Source organism: Zeus faber (assembly GCF_960531495.2).
Source record: "Zeus faber genome assembly, chromosome: 1".
Classification (NCBI taxonomy): domain Eukaryota; kingdom Metazoa; phylum Chordata; class Actinopteri; order Zeiformes; family Zeidae; genus Zeus; species Zeus faber.
Window position 1 is genome coordinate 35,133,771 of NC_137193.1, and position 17,115 is coordinate 35,150,885.

The 17,115-nt window shown below is 41.5% G+C and overlaps 1 protein-coding gene across 1 annotated transcript in view; it reads right to left on the reverse strand.

Moving 5' to 3' along the window:
* Nucleotides 1–575: 575 nt before the first annotated feature.
* The window catches only part of smad10a (SMAD family member 10a), a gene marked incomplete at its 3' end in the record, with an annotated part of 40,824 nt that continues 24,284 nt past the window's right edge, over nt 576–17,115 (reverse strand). Inside the window, exons 11-13 of the mRNA XM_080023950.1 lie at nt 4,945–5,113; nt 2,244–2,382; nt 576–787 (exon numbers count right to left, since the gene is read on the reverse strand). Coding sequence (XP_079880076.1) covers nt 576–787; nt 2,244–2,382; nt 4,945–5,113 — 520 coding nt within the window. The remainder of the gene's footprint in view (nt 788–2,243; nt 2,383–4,944; nt 5,114–17,115) is intronic.

Sequence of the window (17,115 nt, forward strand, 5' to 3'; positions counted from 1 at the left end):
ATAGAGTTCTCAGATTTTGTTAAACCAGCTTCCAAAAAGCTGCCCTTTTAGGTTTATAAGCATTCTAATTCACTGCGCTTTTAACTTTTCTGTTCACTATAAAAGGGTGGTTGTTGGTGCGTGTGTTTGTCTTCTCGCTGTGGAAGAAAATTGCAAAGTGCATAGGCGGAGAGAACTACCTTTTTGGAAACATGTTGCTGAAACAACAGTGATCATATGAAACACTTTGATATGAGACTTTGGTTACTACAGAGAATCAAATTCTTGCAAAGCATAAAGAAATCACCTGATACTTCAGTACATAAGTCTGCATTGTAACAGACCTGTTTTGGTTCACATAGTTCAAGGGCCGTGTTTGGTAAATCTATGTGTGAGATACATAAATAGAGAAAACAAGTCAGAGAAAACTGTGCCGTGTACCATGGTCACAGTTTTTTCATGCATTTAAGCATTTTATGCATGACAAAAACCCAGAAAAGATGGAAATACAGAAGTTTATGTGATTGTGATTGTTTATCTGTCTGCAAAAGTCCATGTAATCCACATCGGCTAGAATTTGAACGTGAGTACTCTTGTTAGTTGGCAGGTCCCGCATCAGCCAAGGGCATAGTGTGCAACACCTCGTCCAGAAGCTGCAGAGCCCGGTGGAGGTGGACCTCAACCCAGCATGGTGTGTGTTTAATGCTCTGTCGTGGGTAGTCTGGCCCCCAGCCCTTAACAAAGCTAAGGCGCAGGATGCACAGTCGCCTCAAGTCATCCACACCAATACCTGCTGCTGCAGAGAGACCTGTCCATCAAAAGAGAAGGACATTTGGGAATGTGAAATTCTTCATGGTTCTTGCAATGACAAGTAGCCTGATCAACAGCTCAACTGGCATGCTTCTCCGCACTGGATCCTGGTAAGCCTCAGTGCTCCATTGACACTTCATAAGTTAAAACACATGTGGATCAAACTTTTAACATAAAAGACTTTGCAGAGGGGATCAGGAACTCAATATAAACTGTAACGGAAAACGTAGTTCAGCCTCCATCCTGATTGATCCAGGCTGATGTTCCTCGGCCCCGACCAATCTTCCTCAATCACTCGAGACGTGCCACCATTTAAAGCTCCCGCTGGTTCAACAACTATGTAAGCTCACCCCTTAACATGACAACCACTCAGCCAATAGGGGGATGGTGTTCCAGCACAATATAGACAATTACAAAACATAAAACTTTTTAAATTTATGTCACCCTCTAGGGATGAAAATGCTTTAAAATGCGTCTGTAGCTACAGTCAATGTACACTCCTGAATACATTTAAATTTCAGCTGAATCATAGAACCTACCAATTAGATGAGTAATACATACAGGTATAGCTGGTGTATAAAAGACCCCTAACATAAGGACTATGTTTTAATATTACTATCTAGAGAATAAGCCATGGTTTTGCTTTCATTTTGTTGTACCATGAGTTTTGTTGCCATATCACTTGCGATTAAGAATGTAATTGTCTCTTTTTCATTTTATGCCACTGCAATAGTGTAATAATATATGAGCTTTGGACAAAAGCGTCTGCTAAAAGACACTAGGTGGAATTCACAAAAGAATTGTGTGGCTTTTGCAGCCGCAAATAACAGAAAAAGCAAGCGTCTAATTCACAAAGCACCTGCAAATGGTGAAATCCACCACTAACTGCACTGCCATGCAAATAGTGCGTTGTGCATCAGTGCTATTTGCGCATATTGAAATTAGGTAATATTCATACATTTGGTGCAAAATTGGCCCCCACGGAGGAACGGGGGGGGGGGCATTGCTTGTGCCTAGGGTTGGGTACCGTTGATAAGCTACAATGCGACGTTAACGGTACTGTTAACGGTATTGGAGAAATGAACAATATTGATTTTCGATTTATTTGGGCTGTATATCCCGTTTCTAACTTGTAATAAGACTGTAAGAAGATAGATAGAAGATAGATAGAAGATAGATAGAATTCGTGTCAGAAGCATTTTCGCTATTATCAGAAGAGACATCGCAGATAGCGGGCCAAAATTGATGCGCAATTCATGGTGCTATTAGCAGCCACAATCCATTCCTTGTGAATTTGCCCCGTAATTTGATGTAATCTAAGGGTGTAGGTTGCAATTTGCTTTTTTTGATATAGTCGATTGTAATAGCCAAATGAGCCTTTTCAGTGACAGGATTACAACAGGAAATGTATTGCAAAACCTCTACAGGAACGATATTTAGGAGAAAATACTTACTGACTGCTGGTGCGATACCTCCAACGCTGCCTGGCCCAGGGATGTTGCCTGCCACAGCAGCTGCCTGAGCTGCTGATGCTGCCTGAGCTGTAGCAGCTTGCTGTTGCATTTGCCTGTGGCACTGTCGCAGGTCAAACACCTAAAGATCAATATTAAACATCAACACATGACAGTTTACCAGTTAAGGCTGCTAAATAAATAACATTTTTTATTATTTGAGTACAACATGTGTTTAATGGTAGGTGAAGATGTTAGTGTGATTATTTTACAGACCTTCTCCAGCCAGACTTTAAACTGTTAAAAAATAGTATATCTGACATCCAGGGATAAGGTTTGTCCATAAAAATGTTGAATAAACTACAGTACAGCTTAACAGCATCTCTACTCTCACAGAAAGTGCAAACTCCTGGAAAACACACACACACACACACACACACACACACACACACACACACACACACAAGCGTGGTGTTAATTTAGTACCCGAGGAACAAGTGCCTGCAATCAAATTGCCCATTCAACCAGTTTGAATGGAGAAAATAATTGATGCTGCTGTTGTGTCACCGTTTGCACCATGGATAAAAAGAAAGAATTGTAGTCAAGCATGCACAATCCCAAGGCTGCGAGCCCATCTCCAGAGACGTTGATGTCCCTGTCCCCTCTCTCCGGAGAGGAGCTGACCAAAGCTTGAAGCAAAGGTTTGTTAGAAATGTCTCAACCGGATAAGCACGCGTACCATTTAGGTAAAAAGCGACTGCAGTGACCCAGGTTCAAATCCAACCTACAGTCCACCCCCCTACTTCCTTTCTCTCTCCACTGCTCTCTACAATAGAAAAAAACTGGGCAAAAAATAAAAAATAAAAAATAAAAAAGAATGGTGGAGAAAGAACCTTGATCAACTGCAAAACAGTTTCAAGCTGACATTCAGGCACAAGGTAACACATCTTCAACTTGCCCCATCTAGCACCAACTCAACGAAAGGGGGTTCTGCGGTAGAGGGCCTTAGAGAATCTGACTGGGAAGAGAGAGACTCAGGAGAGCCTGTGTGGATTTGTCAAGAACAAGCCAAAATGAGAATGCCTCTGTGCACACAGGAGACAAAATTTTAGTTTTTTGGGAAATATGTTACAGGTTTGACTGTCCCAACACTCCTGTTTTTTTGGATTTCAGCTCCGCCTTCAACACAATCATCCCGGCTTTTCTGCAGGACAAGCTCTCCCAGCTGAGCGTGCCTGACTCCACCTGCAGGTGGATCACAGACTTCCTGTTTGACAGGAAGCAGCATGTGAAGCTAGGAAAACACTTCTCTGACTCCCGGACCATCAGCACCGGTTCCCCTCAAGGCTGCATTCTTTCTCCTCTGCTCTTCTCCCTGTACACCAACAGCTGCACCTCCAGCCACCAGTCTGTCATCTCCTCAAATTTATCGACGACACCACCCTCATTGGGTTCATCTGTGGTGGAGATGAGTCCGCCTACAGGTGGGAGCTTGACCATCTGGTGACTTGGTACAGCAAGAACAACCTGGAGTTCAACGCTGTGCAGACATTGGAGATGGTTGTGGATTTCAGGAAGAACACAGCCCCACTCATCCCCATCACCCTGTGTGACTCCCCAGTTGACTCTGTGGAGTCCTGCCGCTTCATCCCAGGACTTCAACTGGGAGCTGAACCTCAGCTCCATCATCAAGAAAGCCCAGCAGAGGGCGTACTTCCTGCGGCAGCTGAGTTCAACCTGCCAGAGACGATGATGGTGCGCTTCTACATCTCCATCACGGAGTCCATTCTCACCTCCTCCATCACCATCTGGTACACTGCTGCAACCACCAAGGACAAGGGTAGACTGCAGCGTGTCATTCACTCTGCTGAGAAGGTGATTGGCTGCAATCTGCCATCTCTCCAGGACCTGTACGCCTCCAGGACCCTGAGGCGTGCAGGTAAGATTGTGGCTGACCCCTCCCACCCGGAACACAGACTCTTTAAAACACTTTCCTCTGGCAGGAGGCTGCGGTGCAACAAGGCCCAAACCTCTCACCACAAGAACAGCCTCTTCCCGTCTGCAACTGGCCTCATCAAGAAGGCCCGGGACCCCCCACTGAAACAGACCCCGCCCCCTTAAATTGAATGGGTATGTCTATGCGTTACATTAACGCACATTCCTCATTCTTTTGGACTATTATCCATTAACATTGCAGAGACTGTTACACTTTATAATAAACATTTGCACATTCCTGCACAAACTGTACAGCTTTATTTAAAAAAACAAAAACAGCCTTATTTGACATATTCTTATCTATTTTACTTATTGTTCAACATTTATGTTTCATGTATGCACCGAACACCAAGACAAATTCCTTGTACGTGTAAACTTACTTGGCAATAAAGACGATTATGATTCTGATTCTCAAGTTCTAATAACTTTCTGCCATGAATATGTGCATGGCACCATGAAATCAGGAGATTACCAAAATATTTTGGAGCACAATGCCAAAATCTCAGTCAGAGGTAATAGGACTCTTAGCAGGACAATGACCCAAAATACCCAGGAATGGTTCAAAACAAAATGCTGGATGCTTTGCAAGTGTTCAGCAATGAGTTCTGATCAAAATCCTATTGAACATCTGTGGGGAGATCAGAAAAACTTGGTTGGGAGAAGGTACCCTTCAAATCAGAAAAAAGAAGAGTGGGCTAAACTACCTTACCTTAATGTACGCACCAGGATAGATCTTGTGTACAGCATCGCCCGGGGCCCGGCCTGCCTCTCTGTCAAGGTAGTAGCTCTGGACGAAGACAGCGTGGTCACTCATACAGCGCATCCACACATCTCCCTCACCACGACAGTCTAGCTGCACTCCTTTACCGATGTGCAACCTGGGTAAGAGAGCATAAGATTAGGATGACACAAGTGCGTAAAGGTGGAAAATCCACTTGTCAACACTAGTTTACTTACTTTCCAGTGTGTGACAATTACAGCTACTACAACAATAACAGCTAACATAGCTTTCTTTCTTGTTCAGAGCCCCATAATATTGTTGGTTTACTGTTCCGTTGTGATTTTCGCTCGGTATAGAAAATGGTGGCTGCGTAGCCTATGTTTAAGTCTATGCATAAGTTTCTGTAGAAATAATAGAAGTGTGTTCACAATGATCAGAGGGTGGCTCAACCACAGTTTGCACAAATCCCGATAGACAACTGGCAATCAATGTAAAACAAAATATCTGTATTGTGACATATAACTCCAACCAGGAACCATACAATTGACCATTTTCTAAATTCATAAACACTTTGGCTTTCAATAATTATTACAGAAAACATGTAATGTATGATCCAAGTGTATTTTATGACAATATTATATACACTACATAGCCAAAGGTATGTGGAGATGCCTTTTAATGAATGAGTTTGGCTATTTCAGCCACACCCATAACTAACAGGTCCATCAAATCAAGCATATATCCATGCAATCTCCTTAAGACACACATTATCAATAGAAAAGGTCGTACAGTGACTTCGATGTGGCACTGTTATAGGATGCCTCCTTTCCAACAAATCAGGTCATCAAATTTCTGCACTGCTAGACCTGCACCAGCCAACCATAAGTTCTGTAATTGTGAAGTTGAAACATCTAGAAGCAACAACAGCTCACTCGCAAGCCACACAAGTTCACAGAATGGGACTGCCGAGTGGTGACACGTGTTGCGTGTAAAAATGGTGTGTTCATCATGAACTGGGCACACGCACACAAGCCTAAGATCGCCATGTGCAACGCCAATGTGCAATGCACCACTCCAGCCGACGCCAATGCGTCGGCTGGAGTGGTGCACATCGTTATTGGACTCGCCATTCGCAATTGGAGCAGTGGAAAAGCACTCTCTGGAGTGATGAATCAGGCTTCACCATCTGACAGTCTGATGGATTAATCTATATTTGGCAGATTCCAGGAGAATGCTACCTGCCTGAATTTTTCCCCAAAATTTGAAATTTTCTATCCAGGGAAAAAAGCACACTGTCCCAAGAATAATGGGAAATTGACTTGTTTTCAGTTAACGTCAAAACGCATTGGTCATTTCAAGCAACGCTAAATGCAACAAGGAGAAATATGGGTTCCAAACCTGATCACTTCAGTGTATTATTTGGTAGCATTAATAATTATTTCGGCAAAATAATGCCATTTATATGAATCAACATTAGAATGAACATAATAATAAACTTGCAGCTTGAATTTAACTAAAGCGGCAACTACTGTGAGGAATAAGAAATGCCAAGTTCATTTACAATAGACAGAAATGTAAGAGGAGGTGGGGTGGCCATTTTTATTAAATCATGTCTTTCGGTTATAGTTCTTAAAGATGTCACTGTACGGAAAGGTTTTCAATTTATTGCCCAGAGGGTGAATTTACAGTGGGGCCTAATAATTCAGTTGTTGTGATTGGGATTTCTGTTGAATCTGTCGCCATTGACAAATTGACAGATCTATTTCCTCAATATGGTAATTGTTCTGAGATGATTGGGTGATTTTAATCTAAATTACTTGTATGCTCTTTATGTACTTGATATGCTCTTTACTTTCTGCTGTCCCCTTTTTGCTGCTGGAACGATGCAAATTTCCCTGTTGTGGGACTAATAAAGGTTTATCTTATCTTATCTTAAATTGGTTGACTAATGTGACTAATGTGATTATTGGAGAGAGGTGTGTGTTAATCAGTTGTGGTAACCCAACTGATTACTGACCGTCCCTTGCTTAATGTAAAAAATATTTCGAAGTCAACTTTAATTGATCTGATCTTAACCACTAGGAATGATAAAATTGTTGCTTCTGGTGTTTTTGACCTTGGAATAAGTGATTATTGCCCCATAGCCTGCATTAGGGATACGCAGGTAAAAAAGGTTTGATCGCGAGTTGTTGTCAAGAGACAATTTAGAAATCTTTTCAGAGTGACATTTGAAACACATAAGAAATCCTGGACGTTGATCTAGCCCTGGATCATTTTATAAATACCTTCAACTCAGTGGTTAACAAACACGCCCCGTTTAAAAGGCGAAGAACTAAAGATAGGTTGAGTCCTTGGTTTTCACCTCTGAACTATCATCTTTGTTCCAGTTAAAGAATAAGGCTTGGGTCCTAGCTAGAAAATCTGGAGACCGTCAGATCGTCGGTGAGGAAAGCTAAGTCAAATTATTATTTGAATACCATCTTTAGTAGTTATTCAAATCCAGCCGAATTCCAGAAAGTAGTGAATTCAACTCAGAATAAAAATGCAATTTCCCTGCCCTCACATGGTCAGTGTGTAATATCTGATCACAAGAAAATACGCACAGCTTTTAATAAACATTTTTCTGCAGCTGGTCACCTTCTTGTAAATGGGAAGACAAGATCTGCATGAAGACCACAGAGGAGAACCCCCACACTCCCTGCCGGGCTCCGAGCCACTCCAGCTCATCCCCAAGGCAGTCTCCGAACCGCCGAAGGACTGCCCCAACACTACAGTAGAAGCAGCATGGAGTATCCATGCCTGCACCCACGCAATCTGATTCTTTTGAACGTCTCTTTTCTAGGAACGAAGGGAACAGAGTCCCGCTGGGTAATGAGTCATTTTCCCCCCAAGTTTTACAGTTTTATGCTGTTGTTTGTTTAAGTTGCTCTCTCCCCTACTGCCCCCCCCACCCCATCACACTGGAACCATGACACCTTTTCCGGTGCATTCTTGACGTTGAATGTACGTAACTGAGAGAAAATGCAGACCATCAATCCTTTGAATGATGTTTCATGTCCTATATAAGACAATAGCCTTTTTTGTATCTTACGTTGCTTTTAACACACTTTTAAAACACATTGTCTTGGGTTTTTAATGAATCACTTAGAGCTCACATTGAAGAGACACTGTTCTTTAAGATAATAAGGAGATAAGGATAACCCCAGGGGGCTTGACAGAGTATTGTGATTTGTTTATAGCACAGTAAGATTGTAACTGTGACTTGAGTTTGACTTTTAAATCATTGTATGAGGGGAACACCAGGTGATGTGTGCGTGGGGGGCATAGTCTTGTGAATGACACCTAACCAATGACACACAACCCCTCACAGTATAAAGCCCTCTTCGGCAGATGCCTGGGCAGAATGCACAGCATCACTGTTTTTAAGTGCATCTGTATCTTTCTCTTTATTCTGCAGAATAAATATCTTCAACACAATTTTGGCGACTTGGATGAGACTCTCTGCTTGGCTCTGTTGGACCTCTTCATGTCCAGGTTGTGTGCACAACGACAGTCAGGGACCGACTGTAAGACATCTGACAAGGAGTCGTCTGAACATGACAGCAGAACCAGCAGAGACACAAGATCCCGAATAAATTCAAAGCTGAGGACTTGCTGGGATGTTGTATTGATTAAGAGCAAAGGGGAAAAAGCTTTGAGTAAGCTTAGATATTGTGCCAATCACGGAGATCGTAGGAAAAGGCTTTGAGTAAGCCAAGATATTGTGCCCATCAGGATGATCATGGGAAAAGCTTTGAGTAAGCTTAGATATTGTGTAGATCAGAATGATTGTAGAAAAAGCTTTGAGTAAGCTTAGAGATTGCATCGATCAGGACGATCGTGGAAAAAGCTTTGGTGAGCTTAGATATCGGCCTAGGCTTAGATATATTTGTGAGATTAAATGCATGCAAGCATATAAATGGGGAGACCTTGATTCAATTTAGATACATAATATTGAGCTCCATTGTTAAATTACTGTGAGATATTATAAAGTGCCCTATAGAACCAGAATCATCTACATTAGTTCTAATTTAAATGTGACATTATCCTAAATTTACCTGGTTGCTGAAGCAATGCTCAGAAATTGAGTTAATGATTACCGTGTTATCACTCAGACATTGTTGTCAGAGAACCCTAGAGTGAGTATCTCTATGACACTGCCTATTACTATGGTAGACCTTCTCTGACAATGTCTGCAACAAACACATTAAGTCGCACACCAGGGCTTCACAGAGACCCGAAGGACATTCCTATCTGCCTGGTATCCTGCTGAGAGACACTCTACTCCTGCAGGGCCGAGAAGTTCTGCAAAGACCTTGTCAACGAAGATCCAGTGTGGCCAACATCAGGCTGAATAACTTGGGACATTTTCTGGACAACGAACAAAGTTCTGTTGGGTAAAATGAAGCGTCGTCTTCTGCTGCTCCTCCCCTCCACCAACAAAGATGAAGTGTTTTGGCATCCAAGTACACCAAATGCACAGTTGAGAAAGATGCCGTGCACAGTTGGGAACCTTAACCAACGATGCTACTCTGGACCCGCATTTGGTCACTGCATCAGACAAAACATCAAACTGAATGACTGCAATTCAAATGTTTTTCTGCTCTATCTGGGAGCAGTGGGATGATTGATCGCCTCAAGTCCTGCTGGAAATAACATCTGAGTGATCGCGGGGGGGCTGCTTTTGTGTGTGTTTGCAGCTGTTGTCTTCCGATTCTGGCTATTCTGATACAACACAGTAGTATCAAATGTTGTCTAAGAAAACAAGATTGTGGTAAGAGTATAGGCACATTTAAATAAGATTATATTCTCAAATTTTAGCCAATGGTTTTAATAGTCAGTAAATTAAATTATAAGCATAAACAGAATTAGGGATAATTTACAAAAAAAAGTGAGTGCATCATTGATTGTGTTTACTATGTAAATAATAGCACTTCTAGGCTTTTCTCAATTGGAATGCTGGCTATGTTAGTCTTTTTTTTAGTAGTACAGGTGTTTACTTGATTGGAAATGCCAAATAACCTATCAATTTCTCCTTAAAGACTGCAGAATGATGTGACTTATAGTTGAATACTCCCTGGTCAAAAGGTAAGACTAGCAGTTCAAAGCTACACATATAATTCATGTGATTTATTACAAGTTACGTAACACGAATTGACCATGAGATAACAGATAGTTGATCAAATGTTATTGATCAATGCCAGTCAGGGTTTATCATGATGAGATGTAGTTGATTGGAGGGCTGAGGCAGAAGAAAGTTTTGTTGCTTTCAAACAAGCTTTTGCACCTGATCCATGTTGGGTTTGCTGGATTACTTTAACTGTGCAGAAGGGAGATGGTTTTACAGTATGTTTGCTGTGTTGTTATAACGTTATGGAAATGAATCACATCTTGTTGCGTACTATGCTCAGGAAATTAGTGCTGCGGTTAGTGGGTTGATTACATGCTATAGCCTTTATCTCGCTACAGAGCAAATCAGCTCATTTCACTCCAGCATCAACATGTGCTGTTTTTCCACTTCGCTCATGTCACTATGAGGTAGTTCACCACTCCTACGCCCACTACTCTTCTTCCCTCCGCGATGGAGATTCACATGAGTGCTTGGCAGTGATAGCCATTGTTGCTTCGCCCCCCCCCCAGATCTTGCTACTGAAGCTCTTGAAAAGTTAGACTACGATGATTTAAACTCATGAGTAAAACTATTAGGGGGGGTTCCATTTTGTTTGTCCATTTGTCATCTGTTTTTGTCAAAACAGTCTATTTTGTACAACTGGTTGTGTTTTAATCTGTTGTAAACTGTCTTTTGTTTATTTTGATTGCATGAATATGTACGGGCCAATGTGATAAGGTGCAGTGAAGCTGAAGAATGACATATACAGAACATCTATTTAATGTTTTGATAACTTAACCCTCCCATTCTGACTTTCCTATTTGTGTTGCTTACATTATTGTACTTGACCCCATCTCTAAAGGAAATGTTGGAGCCAACACAGCCAACAAAACTGTCGTACCTGATATTGCTCTTGTCTAATAATGGTTGTCTCCTCCACAGATGACACGGAATTCCTCCCTAACCTTGCTTTTCCTCTACACACAGGCATCCCGCACTGAACTATTATTGTGGTAAGCCAAAATTTGTAGTGGCAAAGCCATTTGGTCCTGTATGATCTGCAGGGGGAGCCACATCTCCCCCGCTAGTCTTGTATTGCTTTGCTGATTTGATATATTGTAAGTACCATTTGTAAAAAAGGAGGGATTAATAGAGAATTAAATAAACATTACAATTGTGCTCAGAACAATGCTGGAAGAGACATTTCTACCGCCAGTTTCTGCATTCTATTCTGAGTGCTCTTTCCAAACACCCATGATGGACTTATCAAGCTGACGACTTGTCATAGTTAAATATTGTTTAGTGATAATTTACATGTTTTCTTAATGGAATCCCAGTGAAAGAAAGCTCAATTGAGTTTCATGCCTGCCATTAGTAATGATGGGAATGCAAGGACGATCACATGGTGTGACTGGACTGTCCCTGCATGAAGTGCTGACCAGGAGACCAATGCAATTATGTCTGTCTTCTTTCAACAAAAGCCACACATGAATTACATCACGTAAACCAGTGGTGATAAAATTGTCCAGTTAGTATTTATCGATTTTACATTTTACTTATTTTTAACATTATTAATGGATCATCGAGACAGGATTATGTTCAAGCAAAATTCAAGAAACGCATTCTAGGAAAATTTAAAAACCCTGCCAGTTATTTTGTAGCCCAATCAATATTCTATGAACATTATCCCCTACATATTAGACATTGTGATAATAGTATTCTGTTGTTACACTAGGGTGCATGCATTTATTTTGGTACTGAGACTGTAGTCGGCTATTCAACCTGTTTGGGAATCACAGAATTATTCCACGTACCCCACTTTTACAATCGTGGAGCTAGACCAAACAATGTTTTCATGTGTCTCTCACCCAAGTGTTTTAGTCTATGTGCCAAGTCAAAGCAACCCTATACATCCCACTCAAAAGACTAGTAAACGCCTTCAGATCAGGTGACTGGGTGGTGAATCCACGACTTCCGGAGAAAAAGCTGGAACTCTGCCAGATCCTCCTCACCAACCCAGCAACACAAGGCAAGGCAAGTTTATTTGTATAGCACATTTCGACAGCAAGGCAATTCAAAGTGCTTTACATAAAACATAAAAATGATTAAGACAAAGTGCAAAGAAACACACAAAAGGACATAGAATGCATAAAGTTAAACAAATAGAATACATAGAATGCATAAAAGTTATAGTGCAGTTCAAGAAATTAATGAAGGAAACCTTGTTTTACTCCTTGTTAACTATTTTTTTGCCTACTCCCCAAATAGCCTTTGCCTTGACAAATTTACTTTGTCAAGGCAATATCCCGCGGAGAACCGGTCTGGAGATCTTTTCATTCGCCCTTTTCCCTGAATAGTGTTTTACCTTGTCATTGGCGATATCCTAGCCCCAGAAAACCGGTCTGGAGATCCTTTCCTTCGCCTATTCCCGGAATAGCATTTTACCTTGTCAAGGCGATATCCTAGCCCCGGAGAACTGGTCTGGAGATCTTTCAGTTATCTGATATGGCTGATAATACAGTGCACACAAAGCCCCTAGTATTTACATTTCAACAAGGCAATACAAAGTGCTTTAAATAAAACACCAGAAGTATCAAGACAAAGTGCAAAGAAACACATCGTAAAAGCAAGAACACATTATAAAGTTAAGATATATAATACATAAAATCAAGTAAAGGTGACAGTGCAGTGCAAGAAATTAATATTTGGTTTAGTAAAAGGCAGCAGCAAAAGTCTTTTATTTAGCATTGATTTAAAAGAGGTGAGAGATGCAGCAGACCTGGAGTTTTCTGGGAATTTGTTCCAGATATGTGGTGCATAAAAATTGAATGCTGCTTCTCCATGTTTAATTTTGACTCTGGGGACAGAAAGCAGACCTGTTCCAGACGACCTGAGAGGTCTGGATGGTTCATAATGTAGCAGAATATCAGAAATGTATTTTGGCCCTAACCAATAACTGCTTTATAAACCAACAGTAGTATTTTGAAATCAATTGTTTGACGAACAGGAAGCCAGTGTAGATCTGAGAACTGGAGTAATATGATCCACTTTCTTGGTCTTAGTAGGACTCGAGCAGCAGCATTTTGAATCAACTGCAGCTGTCTGCTTGATCTTTTAGGGAGACCTGTATAGACACCGTTACAGTAGTCTAGTTTACTAAAGATGAATGCATTGACAAGTTTTTCCAAATTCTGCTGAGACATAAGTCCTTAAATCCTTGATATGTTCTTAAGCTGACTTTGTAATTTAAATTTAGGTCCGAGTCCATGACTACACCAAGATTTCTGACTTGGTTTGTGCTTTTTAACATTACCGATTGAAGCGCAGCGTTTACTTTTAGTCGTTCTTCCTTGGCTTCAAAAGCAATTACATCAGTTTTCTTTTTGTTTAATTGGAGAAAATTCTGTCAAATCCAATCGTTGATTTGTTCAGTGCACTTGCTCAGTGATGGAATTGGACCATAGTCCCCTGGTGATATGGTTATGCAAATGTGTGTGTTGTCTGCATAATTATAGTAACATATTTTGTTGTTGTCCATAATCTGAGCCAGTGGGAGCATGTAGATGTAAACAGAAAAAAGATTGAAAGCCTTGGGGAACTCTGCATGTAGTTTTTGTCCACTCCAGTGTGTAATTACCTATAGACACAAAAGTAGTCCCTGTCCTTTAAGTAGGATTTCAACCAGTTTGGTATTGTGCCAGGAAGTCCCACCCAGTTTTACAGTCGGCCTAATAACATGATGAGGTCAACCGTGTCAAATGCAGCACTGAGATCTAGTAATCCTATAACTGAAATTCTGCCACTGTCTGTGTTTAGATGGATGTCAGTGAAGACCTTAACAGGAACATTCTCAGTGCTGTGGTGTGGTCGAAATCCTGTCTGGAAGACATCAAAACAGTTGTGTAGTAGCAAGAAATTGTTCAGCCATTGAAAAATAGCTTTTTCAATGATTTAACTTAAAAACAGGAGGTTTGATATAGGCCTATAATTGTTTATTAGTGAGATGTCTAGATTTTTCTTTTTTTTAAGAGTGGCTTGAGCAGCTGTTTTGAGGGCCCGTGGGAAGAAACCTGAGAGAAGAGACATGTTGATAAGATCTGAGGCCATGCAATTTGATACATTTTTGAAAAGCCTGTTGGCAGAATATCAAGGCAGCAGGAGGAAGATTTAAGAGGTTGTATAGTGTCTTCAAAGTTTTTATGGTTGATCGGATCAAATTGTGTCATGGTATTTGAATTGATTTTGAGTGGACACAGGGACAGCACATATCCCTGTACCTGATATGGCAGTAATGTTCTGAATTTTGTAGGTGGAGGAAGCAAATTCATTGAAGGCCCTGGTGGAAAGAGGTTCAGAGGCTACTGACACAGGAAGGTTTGATAGCCTGTTGACAGTAGCGAACAAGGCACGTGCATTATCATTTTTTTTGAGGATTATGTCAGAGAAGAAGGAGGGCCTTGCATTTCTCAATTTCAAAATTATAAATGTGAAGTCTCTCTTTATAGATGTCAGGATGAATGTGAAGATTTGTTTTTGCCACCTGCGATCAGCTTTTTGACACTCTTTTTTTCTATTCTCACCAGCGTGGCATTTCTTCATGGAGATCTTTTCTTACCAGAGACCACATTTACCTTAGTGAGTGCAATGGCATCAATAACATTTGTAATTTTAAAATTGAAATGATCTCCAAGCTGACTGAGACCCAAGATAGGGCGAGTGTGGAAGAGAAGCCTGAATACATTTTTCACTGGTGTTTTCAGTGATATACCGTTTTGTGATTAGCGCTGTTTGAACATTTGTGTGCACCGAGATAGTACTCTCAAAGAAAACACAGGAATGATCAGAGAGAGCAACATCAGTCACCACCACCTTAGAAATGTTCAGATCCTTGGAGATTAAGTCAAGAGTGTGGCCCTTGTTGTGTGTGGGCTCCATCACATGCTCAGTCAGTCCATAGTTATCAAGAACACAACACAGTTCTTTGGTCCCCTTGTCCTGGGGGTTGTCAACATGGATGTTAAAATCACCAACAATAACTACACAATCAAAGCCAATACAGAATATAGACAGCAGTTTAGCAAGGTCATCAAAAAAGGTTGCACAGTATTTAGTCGGCCTGCAAATATTTAGGAACATAGCCAGAGAGGAGGAATTCAACTGAATTAGGATATCTGCTTTCCTTGAAGGGAATCATTAAACAGAATGGCAACTCCACCTCGAACTCTAGCTTCACTCATAAAACTGAAGTTGGGAGGGGTTGACTCGATAAGAACAGCTGCACTGTTATTTTGTTCTAACAAAGTTTTAACTTAAAAACAAAGTCAAGGTTGTGCTTGGCAATAAAATCATTAATTCAAAGGTTTTTTCTGCCAAAGACCTAACATTTAATAAAGCTAGATTTAGTGTGCCCTTTTTGGGACAGGCTGTGGCTGACAAGGAATGGAGCTAAATTTGTTAAATTTGCTGAATGGATTGGGTGCTTCCTGTATCTTAGCAGATTCACCATTCTTTTTTCTATTACTTATCAAGACAGGAATAGAGGAAGCTACCATCACACAGGGCACCAGCTTGTTCTGGGAAGACTCAAAAGTGCCATTAGCCTTGCAGCCTGGACCCAGTGATATTAGTTAGTGTTCTGTATTTTGTAAACAAATAACTGGACGTGCTGTGCTTCTATCAGGTTGGGGAGACAGAATGATTTTGATGGCGTTGTTACTGTGACAATTGTGCTCATGGTGGAGGTGGACGACGAGGGGGCTTAGACGAAAGAAAGTAGGAGTAGGGCGGGGGAAGTGCTGGGGGGTTAGTTTGATACTAGCAGTGACCTGCTCTTTCAACTAGTCGGTGAAGGGGGGTGACAGTGACTAGAGAGGAGGGTAACCTGGATGGAGGTTGGGGGGGGGTGAAGAAGGTGCACAGTCAGTAGTTGGTGAGTGGGGTGGAGGCTCCTCTTGGCTCTGACTCAAGCTAAAAGCTCTCTTTCAAAGTTTCCATGTTGTGTTATGTCTTCTTGTTTTGCTTCCACTTGTCTCCTGTCCTTGGAAGAGGGAACAGATGGATGACACATGAAGTAAAATAGCAATATGATGGTTTTCACAGTTGGATGTGCAGCCACGATATGCTGGATTCTTTCCGTCCTGTCAGAGACTACATCCTTGGGAAATCAGAGTATTTTGGTGTTCATACTGCACAGGCTTCTCACATCTTTTACAGCAAAGTCACCCACAATTAGAGTTTGGGGCGTAGTCATTAGCTTTCCCTGCCTTTTACTCTGAGTTACTCTCAGGCTTTACCTTGCTGTGTGAAGATGAGAGGTTATCCAAGTCATCAGACGGAGATCCAGGGTCCTGCAACAGTGGAGCAAATCTGTTCTCCAGTTGTACAGTTGGTTACTGGTTTGTTGCTAGTTCTCCCTCTTCAGTTGTGTCCTACCAAGGACAGGGGTTGAAGAGGAGCTATGCCTGGATGATAATGCAGGGCAGCCGCTCGCATTACAGTTCTTGGGCACTGCCTGTTGATGTCGTCCTCTCATTTCCAAAGGTAATGATCTACTAAGGCTTAGCACCGAGAGTGCCTGGGAGGAGATTTATTACCTGGTACACAACCCTCCTGTTTTTTCGTCATCTTGTTGGTAGCAATTAGCTGTATGTTAGCATTATCCTGTCCACTGATTTGAGTCCATGGTAGAGTGGTGTCGTTCCCACATAGTACATTCACTGCCACGTTCACTACTAACCAGTGAATTTTGGTTTCTAGCACTAGAATCTTCTGTCAAAGTTTGTGGAAGTCGTCAGTGGAGAAGGGGGGCATCTTGCTGCTAATTAACTTTGCTTAGCTTACTGAAGCGAGGGGAGCCGTGTCCACTGAAGCTAGTCCTGGTAGGAATCCTTTATAAACTGTTGTAAAATAAGTGTCCAGTTGTTAGATGGAGCCGCTGTTTCTTCTTTAAGTGTTGCAGCAGGAAAAAGGTGCTGAGACGGTGAAAATAGAAGCAAAGTATAGAGCAAAGC